Source organism: Olea europaea, unplaced genomic scaffold (assembly GCF_002742605.1).
Source record: "Olea europaea var. sylvestris unplaced genomic scaffold, O_europaea_v1 scaffold372, whole genome shotgun sequence".
Lineage (NCBI taxonomy): Eukaryota > Viridiplantae > Streptophyta > Magnoliopsida > Lamiales > Oleaceae > Olea > Olea europaea.
In genome coordinates, this window is record NW_019256525.1 from 159,284 (window position 1) to 178,573 (window position 19,290).

At 32.2% G+C, this 19,290-nt stretch overlaps 1 protein-coding gene across 2 annotated transcripts; it reads right to left on the reverse strand.

Moving 5' to 3' along the window:
* Nucleotides 1-8,384: 8,384 nt before the first annotated feature.
* Nucleotides 8,385-13,909, reverse strand: LOC111386754 (RGG repeats nuclear RNA binding protein A-like). Of its 2 annotated transcripts, XM_023011219.1 has the most exons (8): nucleotides 13,505-13,909; nucleotides 12,461-12,776; nucleotides 12,235-12,300; nucleotides 11,995-12,127; nucleotides 10,912-11,070; nucleotides 10,773-10,820; nucleotides 9,271-9,367; nucleotides 8,385-8,470 (listed from the first exon to the last, which is right to left on the reverse strand). In XM_023011219.1, the coding sequence occupies exons 1-8, from the start codon at nucleotides 13,689-13,691 to the stop codon at nucleotides 8,385-8,387; spliced, it is 1,092 nt and encodes a 363-aa protein (XP_022866987.1). In that variant the 5' UTR covers nucleotides 13,692-13,909. The 2 variants fall into 2 exon arrangements, with proteins under 2 accessions (XP_022866987.1, XP_022866986.1); XM_023011218.1 differs by lacking the exon at nucleotides 8,385-8,470 and having other exon boundaries at nucleotides 9,178-9,367; nucleotides 13,505-13,907.
* Between the last annotated feature and the right edge of the window lie 5,381 nt (nucleotides 13,910-19,290).

Consider the following 19,290-nt stretch of genomic DNA (forward strand, 5'->3'; position numbering starts at 1 on the left):
TATTATTATTATTATTATTATTATTATTATTATTATTATTATTATTATTATTCTATCTAATAATCACAAGATTAGCATAATCTATTAAAAGCCCTTTTTCTCTTCAGAATTTAAATGAACTCCAATCGACACCCAACATAGTCTTGAGCTATTATTATTATTATTATTATTATTATTATTATTATTATTATTATTATTATTATTCAATAATCCTAATTTATATCTAATAATCACAAGATTAGCATAATCTATTAAAAGCCCTTTTTCTCTTCAGAATTTAAATGAATTCCAATCGACACCCAACATAGTCTTGAGCCATCAATACCACACACTTCTTTTTCAGACTTTTCACGCTTCTTCAAAGTTGAATTGAAGTCAATTATACCAAATTGAAGACAAAGAAATCCTAGACCTTCGGTGATAATATTTGTTATGAATAAAGTTTCAGATCAATAATTTTTTTGAGCAAATTAAGGTAAGAATTTGAAATTAAATTTGTTTCGTAACATCATACAAACGTAAACTTGTATAATTGTTATGTTTAGATATTATAAACAATTGTTTTATTATTATGGTTGGTTATTCTCATTGTCTAATCAGTATGCTTTTTTCAGGATATGATGATCACGAGATTTTGTTGGATATCATTATATTTTTTGGAAGTTATATTTAGTTTAGTAAACTTGTATTGTAACGTTATTGTATCGCCATTAGTGTACAAAAATGAAAAAAACTATGTTTTAGTGTATAGTGATTTCACTTTGATTTAGTTGGTATTTACATTTATAATAGATATATTTAGCCCATGTTTGAGCCATATTTTTCATATCATTATAATGAGAAAATTAACCGTTGGAGAAGAGGCTGGATTCCAGACATGAAATAGCAGTTAAACAAAGGCAACTGGACTTGTGGGATAACGGTCTCATTTTTCCCCAAAAATTTAGTTCAAACAGGGGCTTAGCTTGTTTTAAATTTATTGCTAGTAAAATATAAATATATATTGAATTCAATGAAATAATGACACAAAAGTAGACAAACAAAAAAATATATGGTGAAATCGACTGTTTAAAATCGGACCAAACCATTAGGTTTAGCTTTGAGTTTTTTTTTTTTTTTTCAAACCGTTCAAAATGATTTGGTTTTGGTTTTTCTCAAACCAGTTTAAACGATTTGGTTTGAAAATCTATCAAAAATCGGTAAAATCGGACCGCGTACACCTCTACCCACTTCCACTAGGTACCAGAAGAGATCGCTATGATTGTCATTGTATTTGTATCGAAGAGATGTGACAATGTACTCGGATCACTATGCAACGTCTTGATTAAATGCCTAGCGCTATGACCAAAGTCAATGATTGTAAGCTATGCCCTCCATCACGATGTCAAATGAAACTATCCATGGCATCATATGCCATGTAAAACATAGACCATCACCATTCTTAATCGAAACTCGGGTTAAGCTCCATTGCGGAAACTTGTGGGGTTAGGAGTAAAGTATCTCAAGGTTGGCACATCTTGTTGAGCATGGAGAAGCATTGGGAACCTCAATTTCTTTCTTGAAATCGTTTCTTTTCCTACCCTCCCCACCCCGGCATAGCGCTTCGCTTTTGTTTCTTCAAAAGAAGCAACTTACATCTACCTTCTTCATTGGTATGGGGAAAAAGCTGCACCACATCCCTTCAATTGTTGTATAGTGTCATTGTAAAGAATTCCTGTCTTCTTGTTCACATCCTTAGTTGCTCCATTGATAAACACAAATTTTCTACCCATTTCGTATTTTTGCTTGGGAAGTGAAGATGAGAAGTTTGAAACTCAATAAGCTCGCTTGGGGAAACTCATGCTTTAGGACCCTAAAATAGGGGATTGGGTAGCTCAGGCAAGAGTAGGACATTCAGTCTCAAATCTTTCAAAAGAAAATCTAGCACATCCATACCAATGACAAACAAGAAGGCGACAATCTAAAGCAATAGCCTACTTCCCTTTGGTTTGGCTCCTCTAAAGAGGCCATTTAGCTCCTCATTTATGGAAATAGAGAAGAAGGTGACCAGCTCGTCCCGCTTCTACCTAAAGAAGTCGATAAAAGCTTTTTGAGGATTGTAGTAGGCCTCTTCTGCCAAGGAAGGATGCTCAAAAAGTATTTCACGAAAAAGAGAATAAACCTGATGTTACATTTCCCTGATCTGGAGATCCTGATTCTCGAATGAATCCTCCATCCAAAGGATGAGCTTGATGGTCACACTTATAATATATACTTTCAAAAAATTCAATTTAAAAAATATCATACCAAATAAGTTTTTGGTAGTTTACAAAAGTGAAAATATAAAATCAAACACCTCCTTAGTTTTGCCTATTTGCAATGGAGGCAATCCCATTTAGATTGTAAATTTTTTTTTTTTTTTTACATATATGAGAAGAGAAACCCTTTTGTATAAAATTAAATAATTAGCAATGGAAAACGAATTTTGTGAATCTGAATGATGAAATGATATTTCCCAAAAAAAAAAAAAAAAGAAGGGGTTATTGGATCCTTATTTAAGAACATATATGGTGTCATTAGGAAATAAGTTTGACTTTCATAATATTATTAGGCCCCTGTTTGGGAGCCATTTTTTAGGAAATTAGTAGAAAAATTCTGACAGTTGAGATGCTAGGCGGGACCCACGGTAGAGAAAAACAGTCAAAAAGTGCGGTTGGAATTTAAAATTAACGGTCAAAATTCTCATTCTTTTCCCTTGAAAATGGCTCCCAAACAGGGGCTCGATATTTAAAAATTTTAGCTTTATAATACATCTTATTTCGATTTCTATCCAAATATCACTAACGGCAGTGGTACGAGGTTGTCAAACTTTTATATTTATGGTTTATTTTATTTATAGAATATTGAGAACAAGAATGTAATGAAAGAAAATTTGTAAACATAAATGACAAAATGAGCCATGAGCCAAGACATGTTCATTAAAATTAAAATGTGATGTAATTAATAAAAAAAGAAGAAGATGAAATTACTAAAATAGTCAACTTTTAGCTTGGCATTTTCAAAAATGTCACTTTTTAAAAGTCTTTTCAAGATTGTCAATTTTGGACATTTTTCCCCCTCTTAAAAATTCAAATACCCTACACATCCTTGAGTTCACAACATAAAAATTTGTACAAAAAGTGGAGAAAATGTGACAATCAATCACCTCGAAATTGTACTTCAAAATCCTTACAATATATACATATATAACTTTTAACTCATTCATTTTTATCTCTCTACTACGTTTCTTTGCAAAATTTCTCTTTTTCTCTTTTCTATGTTTCCTCTCTTGATCTTTGAAAACTATATGGAGTGTAAGTTCTTGCATTAGGATCCCATTTATTACGTCAATACAGAAGGAAGAAGAATATCGTAGCTAATGTTTCAAATATTTTAGTTTTTTTAGATTGATTGAAGGTTTTGTTTCAAGTTTTTTATTAATGTTCATTTTTTTTGTCTTTCTCATAGATTGTACAATCAAATTTGAGTTTCCTACATCTAGACTGTGAGTTAGATTGTTCTATGTTATGGGTTCGATTTTGTTTAGAGTGTATATTTACAGGTGCTTTGGATTTCTCCATTTTTTTGGGCATTTTGATTTTTTCTAATTTATTTTGGGTATTATTAGAATTTTTTATTATATTGTTCTAAAAAAAAATATTTCACATTCTGTCAATGTTTTACTTCATATTTCTCTGAATTTGTTTAGTTTGTGAAAACTAATTATTGTATTATACTTGTCATTCTAACCTACCTTATTTATTATATTTTTCTAGGTTAGTCACGTGTATCGAATCTTCTAAGCGAACTATTTAATTTGTCACAATGGAAGTTTGTACAATCATGAATTCTCGGCACAAGAACTTCTCGAAAAATCAATTATGTAACCCATTTGTCGCAATAAACTGTCGTTCCCGACAATTCGTTTCAATTATTTTCGACAGATGAGTTATCTTTCAATATAAATTGTTATTCTCGAAGTTAAAGACAGTATTTTTCAAACATTATAGTTTGTTTTTTGATTTCTTATACGTGTGTTTAGCATAAACATCTGAAGAATTCAAAATTTTAAATATACTCATCTCATTTCGCAATATGCAAACTAGAAATATAGAATTCATGTCCATTAGTATTGTAATTATTGTTTTCAATTAGATGGAGGATACATCAACACGTGCTTCGATAATCATGAGGGTCTATTGCCTTGTGAGAACTAAGAGGCGAATGGTATGTGTGTTAATTAGAAGGAATTCAAAATTTTAAATGCTCTCACCTCACTCTGTAATTTGCAAACTAGAAATTGCAAATGTTGTTTTCAAATAGATGAAGGACCCATAGAGCTCAATGTGTCATGCTCGAACAACTAGAAAGTTCCTCAACTTGTAGCGTGACGGAGGCGGCCACCATACCCATCGAAATTAACGATGTTGTTAACACAAAGAGCAATGATCGACACACATTCGATTTCCCACAGCATCTACTAGAACTCCATACACCAATGAGAGGAGAAAAAGAATAAAGAAATAGTGTGACCGAATTTGTCAATACTACATTAGAATTGATTAGTGTAATCAATAACCTCATTTTGCTTACCTCCAAGAATGTGGTTATAAACATGATTTAGTGGTTGCATCCACATGTGGTGACACATTTTATCATTTCTCATTTCTCACTCTCATTGGATTGTTCAATTAGCACGAGAAAATTTGTTAAGTTATGTATTATAATTTTGTCAGGGATAAATATAGTAACGTCTTTACCAAATGTTATGCAACAACTTATCCTTATGCATCTTATTTGTAGTTACATTTTCTGCTCGCAACCAACTGTCGAGAATGACAGAAACCTCTTGTCGGGGCCGATAGTTTAATTGTTAGGATGTTATGCAATGTTTGCAAATGATAATAAGATGCTAATAATAATGCAAATTGAGAATGTGTTTGAGAGCAGCATGTCCCTTATACACTTTTTGGTAATCAAATTTTCTACTTCGCAACCATCTGTCGAGAATGATAGAATCCTTCTGTCGAATGATATGCATTTTTGTCTATATAATTATTTTGCTTGTGAACTTAAACACGACTAATATCTGCAAACAAATAAAAAAATGATAATATAATTTTAGAATGTACAACGGTATCGGGAGAATATTCAAAATACAACTTCAACTACTTTTAGACATCAAGCCTATTTACATTAGTTGTATTAGAATGGATTTGGAACACGTAGTCCGGTTATGGTCAACTCTACCATAACGAGTGCATAGGTAATACTTGTTGGAACTAAAATGAAAGTGGTTTTGTCCACTCTCTACTTCCATTCATCATCCACATAAACAAACTTTCGTCCACGCGCAAGATGAATCTCAAATGATTATTAATACTTGAAAAGTTGATATTGCAACGGTAAAAACTCTATACAATTAATGTGTCTACATTTAATAGCACAAAAGTGATAGTTTTGATTATTTAAATCCATTCAATGACAAAATGTGAAATGAATGGTTGAATCCAAACAGTTAAATTATTTATCTCGACGTTTCTAAATGTCGAGTTTGACAATTCAACTGTCGAAAATGTCGAGAAGTTTCAGACATGTTTGGTACCTTGTTGGAAGCATTAATGGTTATAATTAATTCTCAACTACAACAATTATATCATCACAATTTCTTTCCAAAAATAAGTGACCGAATGCTTCATTAAATATGGAATGTAATATTTAACATTTGCCTAAATCTTTTCGGGATTTTTTTTTATATCTTTTCCCTTCAAAAATATTTCAAAAATCAAGAGTATCATAATTAATAAGAGTTTCAAAAACATTCTTCACTTTGATGATCATGTTGTTTTTAATATTTTAAAAAAGGTAAGTTGTTCGATAAAAATATAAATAATTCGTAATAACTAACATCTCAAAATGAATGATGAATCAAATAGTAACATCTTCTAGATCAAGGAATGAAGAAGATGGATGTAATAAGGATTTGTTGAAGAAGGTATTTGTTTGATGTTAAAATATGATTTTTTACTTCTTTTATCTTTTTTTTTTTTAAAGTAAATTCATATTATACAATATATATATATATATATATATATATATATATATATATATATATCCAATGATTATAATATATAAATTTAATATATCCATGATTATAATATATAAAATTTAACTAATCAAATCACAACATTAATTGAATTTAAAAGCTAGCATTAAATGCTCCTAAAAAGGGGACATGAAGAGTAAATTGGATATTTCTTACAAAAAAAGTGACATTTTTAATAAAATTATGGTCCTGCTATAGGTATAGGAAAAAACTACCGAATTGATACAGAAATTTGAAAAATGCTGATGTGGCGCACTCCCTTAAAAAAAAATGATAAGGAAACAAAAAAAGGTAAAAATAATGAGACTGAATTGAAATCTTCCCCCACTCTAGCCATTTTGCCCTCGCTTCGTCCAACGGCTGGCGCTTCAACCTCCTACAGTGAAACCGACCGTCGCACCAACCCTCCGACAGCGAAATCGACTGGCGCTCCAACCTCCACCTTCAATAGTAGTAAGGTAGTATAAGTATGAAGCAGATTTCTGGAAATCTGACGAAGTGAAATCTCTTGCAATTTGAATAAGTTGTTTCGTAATTGTTAAAAGTGTCGATTCAGATCATATTTCAAAAATTGTTGAAGTGAAATCTCAATTTAGAATTTGTAATTGCAGAATTAATACAAGCAGAATTCCGTATACATCACCTATATTTACAAAAAATCGCATATATTACTGATATAAACAATATAATTCACATTTGCAGACCAAAGTCAATGACCTGAATATAATTTTAGGATCAAATTTATTTGCAGCATGTATAGTGCAAGTGAGTTTCCAAAAAATATATACACACATGCATGCTAAGAAAGACATATAAGAAAGACTAGAAGTGGACAGTGGATGATTCCGTCCAAATATATCAAGAATTGAACTGACTTCAAGTTGGAAATTGTAAAAATGGAGGTTGCCTAGGAGGGGAAAAAGAAAGGGAAAAAAATGGGGGAACCGGACCATATCAATACTAATCGGTTTTGGTCGGTCTAATTTGATTTCTGAATGCTTGAAAAATAAATTGCAAGATATAGCATATATTCTTCTTATTTCACTTCCATGCCTTTTCTTTTTAAAGTCAGTGAGTTCTTTGACAATTGATGGTTTCATAGCCAAATCCTATTACACGTTCGGCCTAAAGTTCTGGGTGTTGTTCTACTTTTAGCAAAAAGAATAAAACTTGTAAATGGACCAAATAGCTAAAATCCTAGAACTTGCTACAATGCCCAACTTTGAAAGCTTAAAAGGCTAACATTTCACTGGGTGAAATGGACTCTCGCTTGGTCGGCGATGGTGGAGAATCCGTCTATGGAGACCCCAACTATTCAGCGAACACGCTTAATAGTTGGGGTTTCGCACTTCTTACTCGACAAGAGATGTGGAGTATATATGTTGCGGGTTGTGTGGCCAAAGATATGGAGATTTGGTGGTGGGTTTCTCTATTCTTGGAGATGTGGAAATATGGAGATTTTGGTGGCGGGTTATCTTGCTTCCCTCTTTCTCAAATTTTTGGCATCCCGCTTTCTTGATTAGTTTTCTTCTTTTTTTCTTTTCCTTCCCTTAATATCAGTCTAGTTGTCTTTTGTCCCCTGTCATGTCAGTAATTTTCAAATTCCTATAAGTTATCTGTCAAATGGGTCTGTACTTGTAGCTTTTTCCATAAAATTAGGTGCACATGAAAACTTTTTGTACATTTTTTAAAAGTGACATTTTTTATAATTCCCCAAAATTGAAAATAACTAACACTAGTAAAATGTCAATTTTCCTTTGCGCACTTTCAAGAATGTCCTTATCTTGATGCAAAAGTAATTCCTTTATTGCATTCGTTTAAAATTATCGGATCAGGCTTCAGAATTTTGGCCTGGAATTGCCATTCATTTATTGCTTTTAAGCATATCCAAACATGCTCTTGACATTTGAAAACTGGCATGCACAAAACCTTGCAGCAAAACCAATATCTAGAATCGAACAAAACTGTCTCAATTCCAACTCCAAATCAAAAAACTGACCCATGAACTCAATCAAAGATTAGAAGGGGGGGAAAAAAACTCTCTAATGCTACGACAGAAAGAGCATTCATGCATGTCAAAATCATGAAGAACAATTGTAAAAAACCCTTGAAACCGATCTAAATATACACTGAAATGACTAAGGTTTTCCGGACAATTTCACTGAATGACGGTTCTAGAGGATATTTTCTGCGACCCATGACCCAAAAAGATAATACAACCTGTCAAAGGGCAAGATTCAGGAAAGCAGGTTCCAAGCCCTTACTTTCCACCCAAGGAAGGGAACTGCCCAACATCTTCAATAGCTGGGGCTTGCATGTTGTTCCTATTGCTTCCACCATATCCTCCTCTACCACGTCCCCTGCCTCGGCCACGGCCGCTGGATTGGTAGTTCTCCCCCTCAGCCAGCTTAAGAAACTCATTTATACTTACGGCCTGCACAAGAACAAAAACCAATTTGTTAAAGCGTTAGAGTTGCATTGGGTTAAAGGTTGTAACAGCTGTCCACAAGAGGCCAAAGATTTTTAATTAGTTAAGGAGACCGTCTCTCCTACCAACACATTTGACAAATAAGCCCCTGAATCACAGCCATTTTTTCTCAAAAAAATATGTTTTGAATAGTGATTATTAAGAGAATGTGTAGTTAAAAAGTAAGAAAAAGTTTTGAGTTTATATGCAGAATATATTATTGTGTGAATGTGTAATTGAAAATGAGTACGTAGGAAAAAGAGTTTTCAAATAATGGTTGTCAAATAGGAGCTAAATTAGATGTAGATCTAGTTTAATAGAACTAGACCGTTACATTAATACTTAAGCTACAGGCACGATTATTTGTCAAATTCATTGATAGGAAGAACGGTCCCATCATATAAAAATACACGCCATAAATAACTAACGAGCATAAGTTTTCGTCCATATAAAACCAAAAGGCGCATCAATAACTTAACATTGAAGTTCTATGGTCAGTAATATGGTCAAAAATCAAGTCTAAGCATAATATTTTTCTTTCTTTATAAATTAAAAGCCAACTGTTGAACTGTGGATGGGAAATTTTAGCAGGTTCCAAGCCCTTACTTTCCACCCAAGGAAGGGAACTGCCCAACATCTTCAATAGCTGGGGCTTGCATGTTGTTCCTATTGCTTCCACCATATCCTCCTCTACCACGTCCCCTGCCTCGGCCACGGCCACTGGATTGGTAGTTCTCCCCCTCAGCCAGCTTAAGAAACTCATTTATACTTACGGCCTGCACAAGAACAAAAACCAATTTGTTAAAGCGTTAGAGTTGCATTGGGTTAAAGGTTGTAACAGCTGTCCACAAGAGGCCAAAGATTTTTAATTAGTTAAGGAGACCGTCTCTCCTACCAACGCATTTGACAAATAAGGCCCTGAATCACAGCCATTTTTTCTCAAAAAAAAAATGTTTTGAATAGTGATTATTAAGAGAATGTGTGGTTAAAAAGTAAGAAAAAGTTTTGAGTTTATATGCAGAATATATTATTGTGTGAATGTGTAATTGAAAATGAGTACATAGGAAAAAGAGTTTTCAAATAATGGTTGTCAAATAGGAGCTAAATTAGATGTAGATCTAGTTTAATAGAACTAGACCGTTACATTAATACTTAAGCTACAGGCACGATTATTTGTCAAATTCATTGATAGGAAGAACGGTCCCATCATATAAAAATACACACCATAAATAACTAACGAGCATAAGTTTTCGTCCATATAAAACCAAAAGGCGCATCAATAACTTAACATTGAAGTTCTATGGTCAGTAATATGGTCAAAAATCAAGTCTAAGCATAATATTTTTCTTTCTTTATAAATTAAAAGCCAACTGTTGAACTGTGGATGGGAAATTTTATTTTGCACAAAAAATTTAGTAATTGATCACCCAAACCTTGAATTTTTCTTCTAATTTCAACAAATCCCTATGATGCCATAACATGTAACTCCAATTATTCTGTCTTTATTTCTCAACAATAAATTTGGAAAAATATAAACATGGCTAGCGATAACTTGAAATTAAATATTAGACAGATTTTGTTTGCGAAAACAATTTAAACACTTCACCATCCAAATTTTAAATTTTTACTCCAAATTCAACAAAGCTGTGGGATGAGACCATTCTGCTCATGAAAAGTCCTGCACTATTGATTCAACGAACAAGTCCAACTAGAATAATTTCCGATTCTCCAACATAATTTAAACACTCCACTATCCAAATTTTGACGTTTATTACTCCAAATTCAACAGAGCCCAAAGATGACAAGTCTGTTCATGACAAGTCTCACATTATTGATTCAAAGAACAACTCCTAACAAGAATCCCGACTAGAATAATCTTAGATTCTCAAACATCAATATAGTTCAATCTCCCTATAAGGCTTGTAATGATATGAAATATAAAGAAGAACAAGTATAACAGTCTCCAATAAATCACTGAAGCCAATATCAATGCTCAGTGTTTGCAAGACAGTATCAGGCTACCTACATGTATGTGTGTCTCCATAGAATTTTTTTCTATGGGGGTATTTGAAGCATGTCAATGACCATTCCTTCAAAAAATAACCCCAGAGTACGCAGCAAATTTGAGTCAAATTGAACATAATATGAAGTGCAACCAGGTAAAGCAAAACATGAACGTACCTTTTTGGCTTTCTCAGCTGCCTCCTTGCGTTTATCTTTATCAGAACCCTGTCCAGTTTGCCAAAATTTTCAATAAAACCAATACACTTAACTCTACATGATCCAACTAAATTTAGCATTGATAAAACAATAGGCTCACCAATTTGATAAAGACTTCATCATCGTTCTTCTTGTTGGACAGAAGTTGCATGGATTCAAGTTCCTTGTCCAAATTGACCTTCCTTTCCTCCGATTTAGGAGCAGGCAGTCCCTTTCTCTTCTCTCCCAGTACTTTCTCATACTCCTCCAGAGTCATCTCCTGTTGTGGTGGCAGATCATAAATATTATCAATATTTAAAACATCAATAAGTTAGCATATCATAATCATTTGATCCTTTAAATACAAATTAGAGAAGACTCATGTGGAAAAAAATAAATATGTTCTTAATAAAGTGGAGGTATAGTGAGTTTTTCCCTTGTGTCATGTGATCATCAAAAAACATGATATTTGTCTTTTCAAGTTTCGCCATTTTGGACCCCACAGAGAAAAGGAATGGCTGAAAATTGAAGAAATGAATATCAAGTGCAAATTTTCTCTTTCCAGAACCAAAATAGAAGTTATATTCCTTCACTTGATTAATCATATCTTTGGACACCCAAAACATATAATATTCCTGCTTGTTTTTTGTCTTGCTTTCGTTGTCATCTCCCTGGGCGGCAATTGGGAGTTTCATATTGAGCTCTTGCAGTATTAAAATTGATTGATGTCATTGTCAGTGCAGTGATTAGAAATTTCTGTTACTTTTGAAACATCGAATTATCAGAATAGCAAATCCTTTTCAGTCTGCAATGGTATTGGTAATATGTTTCAGTTCATACTGATGAACTCCATTTCACAATAAAACTTAGATGCATCACAACAGAGAAAAAAGAATGAAAAAAATTGATGCACATGGATCGTTGGCAAATCATCCCATGGAAATTAGTCTAGGCACAATCTAATGTATACCAAAAAGAGTCTACCATATAACGCAAAAGACAGTCTGCAACTGAAAGTCCACAAACAAAAGTAATGTGATGACAGCTATGGACGAAGAAAACAAAGAAGAGAGCCTATTTAGTTGATATTAAGTCGTCGGTAATTGATAGAAGTCAATCTCTTAATGTCACTGAATGAGTGCAATTGAGGAAACCAGTGATAAGTGTCTTCCATCCTGAAGCATAAAATCAGGAAATATGTCACCTTTTCCTCAGGCTCCTTCTCTTCTTGTTCATTTGCAGAAGAATCCTTGTTAGCATCACTGACATCATCTTGCACTGGTTCCTTCTCAGCATCGGCGTTCTTCTCTCCTTCGTTAACAGGTTCTTCAGTTTCCCTGCATTAAGTAACAATATAAAATATTTATTTAAGAATGGTATTAATATTATATAAAGCCCATCAACTATAATAACAGCAGCTGAACTTCAAGATTCAAGTACTTACGGGGCAATCTCATCAGTTGGTGCACCCCAATTTCCACGACCAGATCCCTCACGTTTAAACTCATTTCTGCAACAGAGATTGTGAATAATAATATGCCAAGACAACAAGAAATATTGAAATAAACTAAATAACCCAACCTAAATTGTAAAATAACAAAAACTTTATTCAAAAAATACAACAAAAGAAAAAATGACACCAAGTAGTAACAACTCTCTAAATCTCTCACCCTCGCCCAGTCCCACTGCGTCGATCAAATGCCCTTCGAGGGCGTTCACTATCAGGAGTCTCCCCATTACTGAAACCACCACGGCGACCACCACGGAAACCCCCACCTCCACGAGATCCACCATAAGGTCGCTGTTCAGATGGATTTCCAGCATCTCCATCTTCTGAAACCCTATACCCTCCAAGTAATCCATTGTTGTTTCCAAATGTATTATCATTGTCAGCAGAATCTCGATTATATCCACGGCCACGACCACCCCCACGTCCCGCACCACGACCTCTTCCACGCTGACCACCTTCATTCTTTGCCTCCCTCACTGCTCAAGATGGAGAAAAACACAATGAGTGTTAAAGTAGAAAACCAATAAACACCAGGATTTCTCCAGTTGGACACAGGACAGGATCCAAGAACATATTATAAAGCCTTTGTGAAATAAATTATTAAAAACGAGTAATTGTAAAATGGGATAATGGACACTGACAATTACAATAACTTCGTACTCCATCAATAGAAAGCATTATCCATACATCTAATCGTAGAACAGAATAGTACAACTGGAATACTAAATTTGGGCAAATAGATTGTACTCCTATTGAAGATAAGAGAAGTAAAATCCAGTAAATTATTATAATGAGTGTCCACATTTCAGGAAATGCAAAAGATCGTTTAACAAATTTCAAACCATTTAGAGTTTAGTGTGTTCGATCAATTCTACTCCTTTTTCCAGAATCTTTGAAGACATAATGCATAAATACATTTTTATAAGAGTGACGGAGAGTTCCACCTTTCTTTCATTTTTAGTGTCTTCAGCAAGGAAACATAGAATAGTAAATTCACAATATGCATACATAAATGAATGGGAAATAACGGAAGATTCAAACAAACATCATTTTAAAGTCCATTAAATAAATTGAGTTAAACACACCAGCATCCATCAAAACCAATAAAACCAATATAAAATTTTTAAACTTTAACCCCATTAATCTTGAAGCACAAACAAAATAAATGAAGCTGAAAAGGACAAGGGTATTAATAATTCCTTACCAGCCTGAGAAGGTGGTAGAGGCTTAGCGGGAAGCCTAGCAGCAGGCTTAGCCGCCTGCTGAACCTGAGCTAAAGCCTTCTTTACTGGAGCTGAAGCCGGTGCTTTCTGCTGCTGAACAGAAATGAGCAGACTTGGATCCTCCGTGTCATCATCGCCCAAAAGATCAAATGGGTTTATGGTAGCCATTTCTCAATTTCTCGATAATTAATCAGATAGATAAACAGATACAGCTCAGCTCGGTGAAAAAACAATGAGGAACCAAGAAAAATCTCTAGTCAATGGAATCCATGAAAAAGAGATCGTAGAGAGGAAGTTTTCCTGTAAGAAAATATTTTGAGAGAGAGAGAGAGAGAGTGAGTAAATGCGGCAGAGCGAATGGGGAGAAGCAAAACCTAATCCGTAAAACCGCAGTCCAGTGGACGGGGGTCGAGTGGGAGAAGGTTCATTGTATCTAACAGTCGGGTCGGGTCGATCCGGGTCCATCTTGCACTTGATGGCCCTGTGAGAATATCTCTGATTTGGGCTTGGATTGCAAGCTCCGATTTGGCGATTTCATTTCTCATCATTCAACTTTAGTTAAATTGCAATTGAGTTGCTCAACTTTAAGTTATTACAATCAGACTTTTAATGTTAATGGCTTCATTAAAATTTTGTAGTCACAACTTTATTAAGCCCCCATTTGTTCTCATTAAAATGAAAAGTATGATCTTTATCCATCACATTAACCACCAAATTTGAATTTTTATCTCTTTTGTGGGGTCCGTAACAGTTATATTTTTCATTTTCATTATTCCAAAAATGGGAAACAAACGGGGCCTAAGTGACATTTATTTTGGAAAGTTTTGCTATAGTAAAACTCAAGATGACTTCCTGGGTAACAGAATTACTAAATAGCAAATCACAATTGGCTGTTGGATAAAAACGAATTGATAACCAACACAGAATTGCCAAATCAATTCGGTCACCCAGAATGTCACCCTAGATGTTGAAGTAGCAAAACTATATTTTGAATAATAAAATAGGCTAGTTTGACGTCATTTTTTAATGTTGATGTTGACGTAGGATTTAATCGCAAGTTTAGTAGCATTGAAGTTGAGCGACTCAATTATGATTCCATCCAGAAATAATTTTAAACCATCAATTTGTTTTCAAAAAATTAAACCTTTTAATCTCAAGTAGTTGTGCTCACTAATGAAAATGATGTTACTGTAGGATTTTTTTTCATCTTCTTTTTTATTTTACCTTGATTTGTATGACGTTTGAATGCTTTAAATGAATGACCCATTGTTTACAAATTCGTAATTTTTCTTTGTACACTATTGCATGCAATCCAAACAAGGAAGAACGGAATGCTATTTGAAGTCAACGTAAAGCTCATTTTCAAAAAAATTCGCATAAATTTTGGATGCAAATCAAAAGTTGAACAAATAGATGTCCAAATGTCATGAATCAAAAGATCAACCAGAACGGTATAACAATCCTTTTCATTTTGAACCCCTTTTTTGATGATACTATTTAGCATTTTATTAGGAAATTTTCAATTTAAAATTCAAATCTTGGAGGGAATATTCGTCTGTAATAAGCTACTCATGCCAACCATTCGAAAACATCTGAAATGAATTTGACACATTCATTTGCAATATGAAGAAATGCCATTTCCTCACTTTCTGTTGGTTAAATATCCATTCATTGATAATTCAAACTAAAGGGTAAAAAGAGAATATGAACTATGAGGACATATAGATGGAGGAAATACCTTCCAGTAGCCTAAAAATAATGACAATTTGTAAGATTAGACTAAGAAATGAAAATATTTGAAAAATAGTCTTCAAACAATAATCTTTCCAAAAATACCCCTTATAGAGAAATTGCAACCAAAGTCACTACAATGTATAAAAACCTCCAAATAGGTCCTCAAGAAAATATAGACCAAAAATCTTTAATTAATTTAAACCCAAATATTATAGAAAATTTTATTGACCTAAGAAATGCAACAGAAAACGAATTAAAATATTTAGAAGAAGGTCTGAAAGGATTCTTTATAGAATAATTAGATCCAAAATTAAAAAATAAAAATGTTTCTATAGATAATAATATAATCAAAACAGAAAATGATATATATAAACTTATTCTTAACCTAAGAAGAAGGATTAAAGAATTAAATATAATTATTGAAGAAAAAGTTTTAATAAAAAATAGTGAATTTTATAAATTTTATGGTGACATTTTAGAAACTTATAAAGATTTTAATTGGCTAAAAAATATTAACCCCTCCACTGCACACTCCAACAAAATGGTATCAGAGCCAGATTACGAACCAAAAATTATGATGAATATAGTAGATGAAGAAAATATAATTAAAGAATTTTTGAAAAAGGTTGAAAAACATAAAAGACCTAGTTACCCCTATTTACCTAAAAACACCACAAATGAAAATTTTGGAGATATACATAAAAGATTAGAAAATCTAGAACATAATCTACAAGTAGGAAATGCTCTTTTAGATAAAAGTCTAAAAGGAAAAGATATAATTATAATTAATCCACCTCAAGATTTTAGGATAACACAAAAAGAAAATAATAAAGGAAAAAAAATGAAGAAAATCAATATATGATTACAGATGTAGAAGAAATAGAACAAAAATTCTTAAAATCTATAGGTGAAGAGTATGAAAAATATAAAAAACAGTTAAAAGAATTAACTGAAAAAAGGGAAAATATAAAGATGAATACCAATCCATCTTCAAGTCAGAATATAAAAGTAGAATTTAGTAGTGAATGTAGTAGCATTTATGAATTATATACATCCTCATTAGAAGAAAATTATGAGAAAATAGTATATATGAATCAGGAGATACAACAATCAGAAATAGAAATTGAAACAACTGAAGAAGTTGAAGATTCTATAGAAGGTATTAATCAAGAGATTACCTTTGATATTAAAAGATACGCAGGAATTACTAAAAAAATATTAGATCTACAGGAAAAAGATGTATTCCATCAAGGATTCTTAGAAATTTTACCAAGAGTAAATAAAACAATTGTAAATATGAACTATAAAGAAATGTCTATCAATATAGAAGACACTATAGGAAAAGCAAGAATTCATATAATAACAAAAGAATGGGTAAAACAAAAGCTATCCAAAATCCCAGAAAACGTAAGAAACAAATTAAAATGTATTGAAATAGGAGGAGTCCAAATAATGGTAAAAGGATTCTTTAGAGAAGGTATGAATATACCAATAGAAATCTATTGTATGGATAATAGAATCTTACAAGATCCTATAGATGCTCTATTAGGAACAGTTGTAGGAAACTTAGTCTATCAAAAGATAATATTTACAGTAAAATCAAATTATGCAATATCTTTAAATGATGAAAATATTGACTAAAGTTTCAATCTATATTATAGAATTGGAAACTTGAAAATGTTACGAACAAGTAAGGCTATTAGTATAAGCATAAAATCAATTTTTGCTTTTAGTACTATCCATCATAATAATCTAAGAAAGATAACTGATAACATTATCATACATAAAGATTTTGAGGAATTAGCACAATATATACCTCCTAGAAAATACCAAGAACATGAAGTAACGATACCAGAACAAATAATGCTTGATTTTCATAAACAAGCAAAAGAAATTAATTCTGAAGGAAAATTAATAAGAAGAAATAGTGTGAGCTTAGAAGGAGACAATCTTATTGCAAGATTTCCCTCTAGACAAGACTCTAAGATAAGCAGACTTAAGAATTTAAGCATTGCTGAACCATCAAGTTCACAATATTACATTAAGACAAGATATGTAAACCAAGAAGGGTTTAAGAAGAATTTTCTTGTCCTCATAGATACTGGAGCAGATAAAAGTCATGTAAATGCTAAATTTGTTAGTCATTTAATAAACTTTGAAATACCAGAACCATATATATTTAAAGATTATTTGGGAAATAATCTTGAAATAAGAAAATATGTTAAATTCCCTCTTATACTTGTAGGAGAGGATCAGAAAGAATATATTGAAGAAATAATTTTATATAAAGATGAGTTATACGAAGTAGATCGTTCACCTATTCTACTAGGAATGAACTTTCTTGAGAAATTTAGTCCTTATAAAATTTGTCAAGGATATTTAAAAATAACAGTTGATGATAACCCAATCATCATACCAAGAATAGATGAAAATATGAAATCATTGTTATCATGGAAAGAGTAATAAGCACCAATCCCATGAGTCCATATATTGAAATTACACTCAATATAAAAAGCTATTGTAGAATTAAATTTCATGCTTATTTAGATATAGGAAGTACAATAAGCTTATACTTACCAAATGTACTACCATCTGAATACTGGAAATACAATTCAAAGAAAATAGTCACTGTTACAACAGCAGGTGGAAATAAGGTAATATATAGCAAATATGCTACGCAAGTACCTTTTCTAATTTCCTTTAGAGAAGTATTTGTTGATACAATATACATGCCAACCACAATTGGATGTGATATTTTATTAGGACAAAATTTCCTATTAAAATATACACCATTTACACAATATATTGATAAGTATATGTTCACAACACCTTGTGCACATAAAATATTTACCCCAAAAATAAATAAAGCTGTTACAATTGCATATAGGGATATAAACCATCAGAGTTCCTCAACCCAGCGTGGTGGATGTTGGAGTACAGAAAAATTTAAACCAGTTACAGTCTTAAAAATGACAACAGAAAATAGATTAGAAAAATTGAAAAAAGAAATTTCTAAAATATATTCTGAAAATCCATTAGAAAAATGGAATACAGACAAAGTAAAGGCAAAGATAGAATTAATCAATCCAGACACTATAGTAAGAGTCAAACCTATGAAATATAGTGTTGATGATCAAAAAGAATTTAAAAATCAGATAAAAGAATTGCTAGAAGCCAAACTGATTAGGCCTAGTAAAAGCCCACATAGCAGCTCAGCATTTATGGTTAGAAAACATAGTGAGGTAAAAAGAGGAAAAGCCAGAATGGTAATGAACTACAAAAAGTTAAATGAAGTTACTAAGTTTGATGGATATTATTTACCAAATAAGGACACCCTTAGTAAGCAAGTACAAAATAAAAAGATATTTTCAAAATTTGATTGTAAGTCAGGGTTTTGGCAAATTATGCTTACAGAAGAAAGTAAACCACTAACTGCATTTAGTACCCCCAATCCTTTAGGACAATACAAATGGAATGTAATGCCGTTTGGGTTGAAAAATGCACCACAGATATTCCAAAGAAGAATGGATGAGGTAATAAAACCAATTACTTATTTCTGTATTGCATATGTTGATGATTTATTAATTCATTCAAATAACATTGATGAACATATTGAACATCTTGAGAAATTCTGTTATATTATGAAAAAACATGGTATTACACTTTCTCAAAAGAAAGCTGAGATCGCTAGAACAGAAATAGAATTTTTAGGATTATTTATAAAAGAAGGAGAATTGCAGTTGCAATCCCATATTGGAGAAAAATTTCAAGAATTTCCTGAAGAAATCAAAAATAAAAAACAATTACAAAACTTCCTTGGTATATTAAATTATGCGAAAGGATTCATTGAAAATTGTGCCAAATTAAAAAATTATTTTTTTCCAAAGTTAAGAAAAAATATAATGTGGTCTTGGGAAAAACAAGATTCTGAAAATATAAGGAAAGTTAAAGAAGAGTTAAAAGTATTGTCCAAACTTGTAATTCCACAAGAAGGAGATTTCTTTATCCTAGACATTGATGCTTCAGATTATTA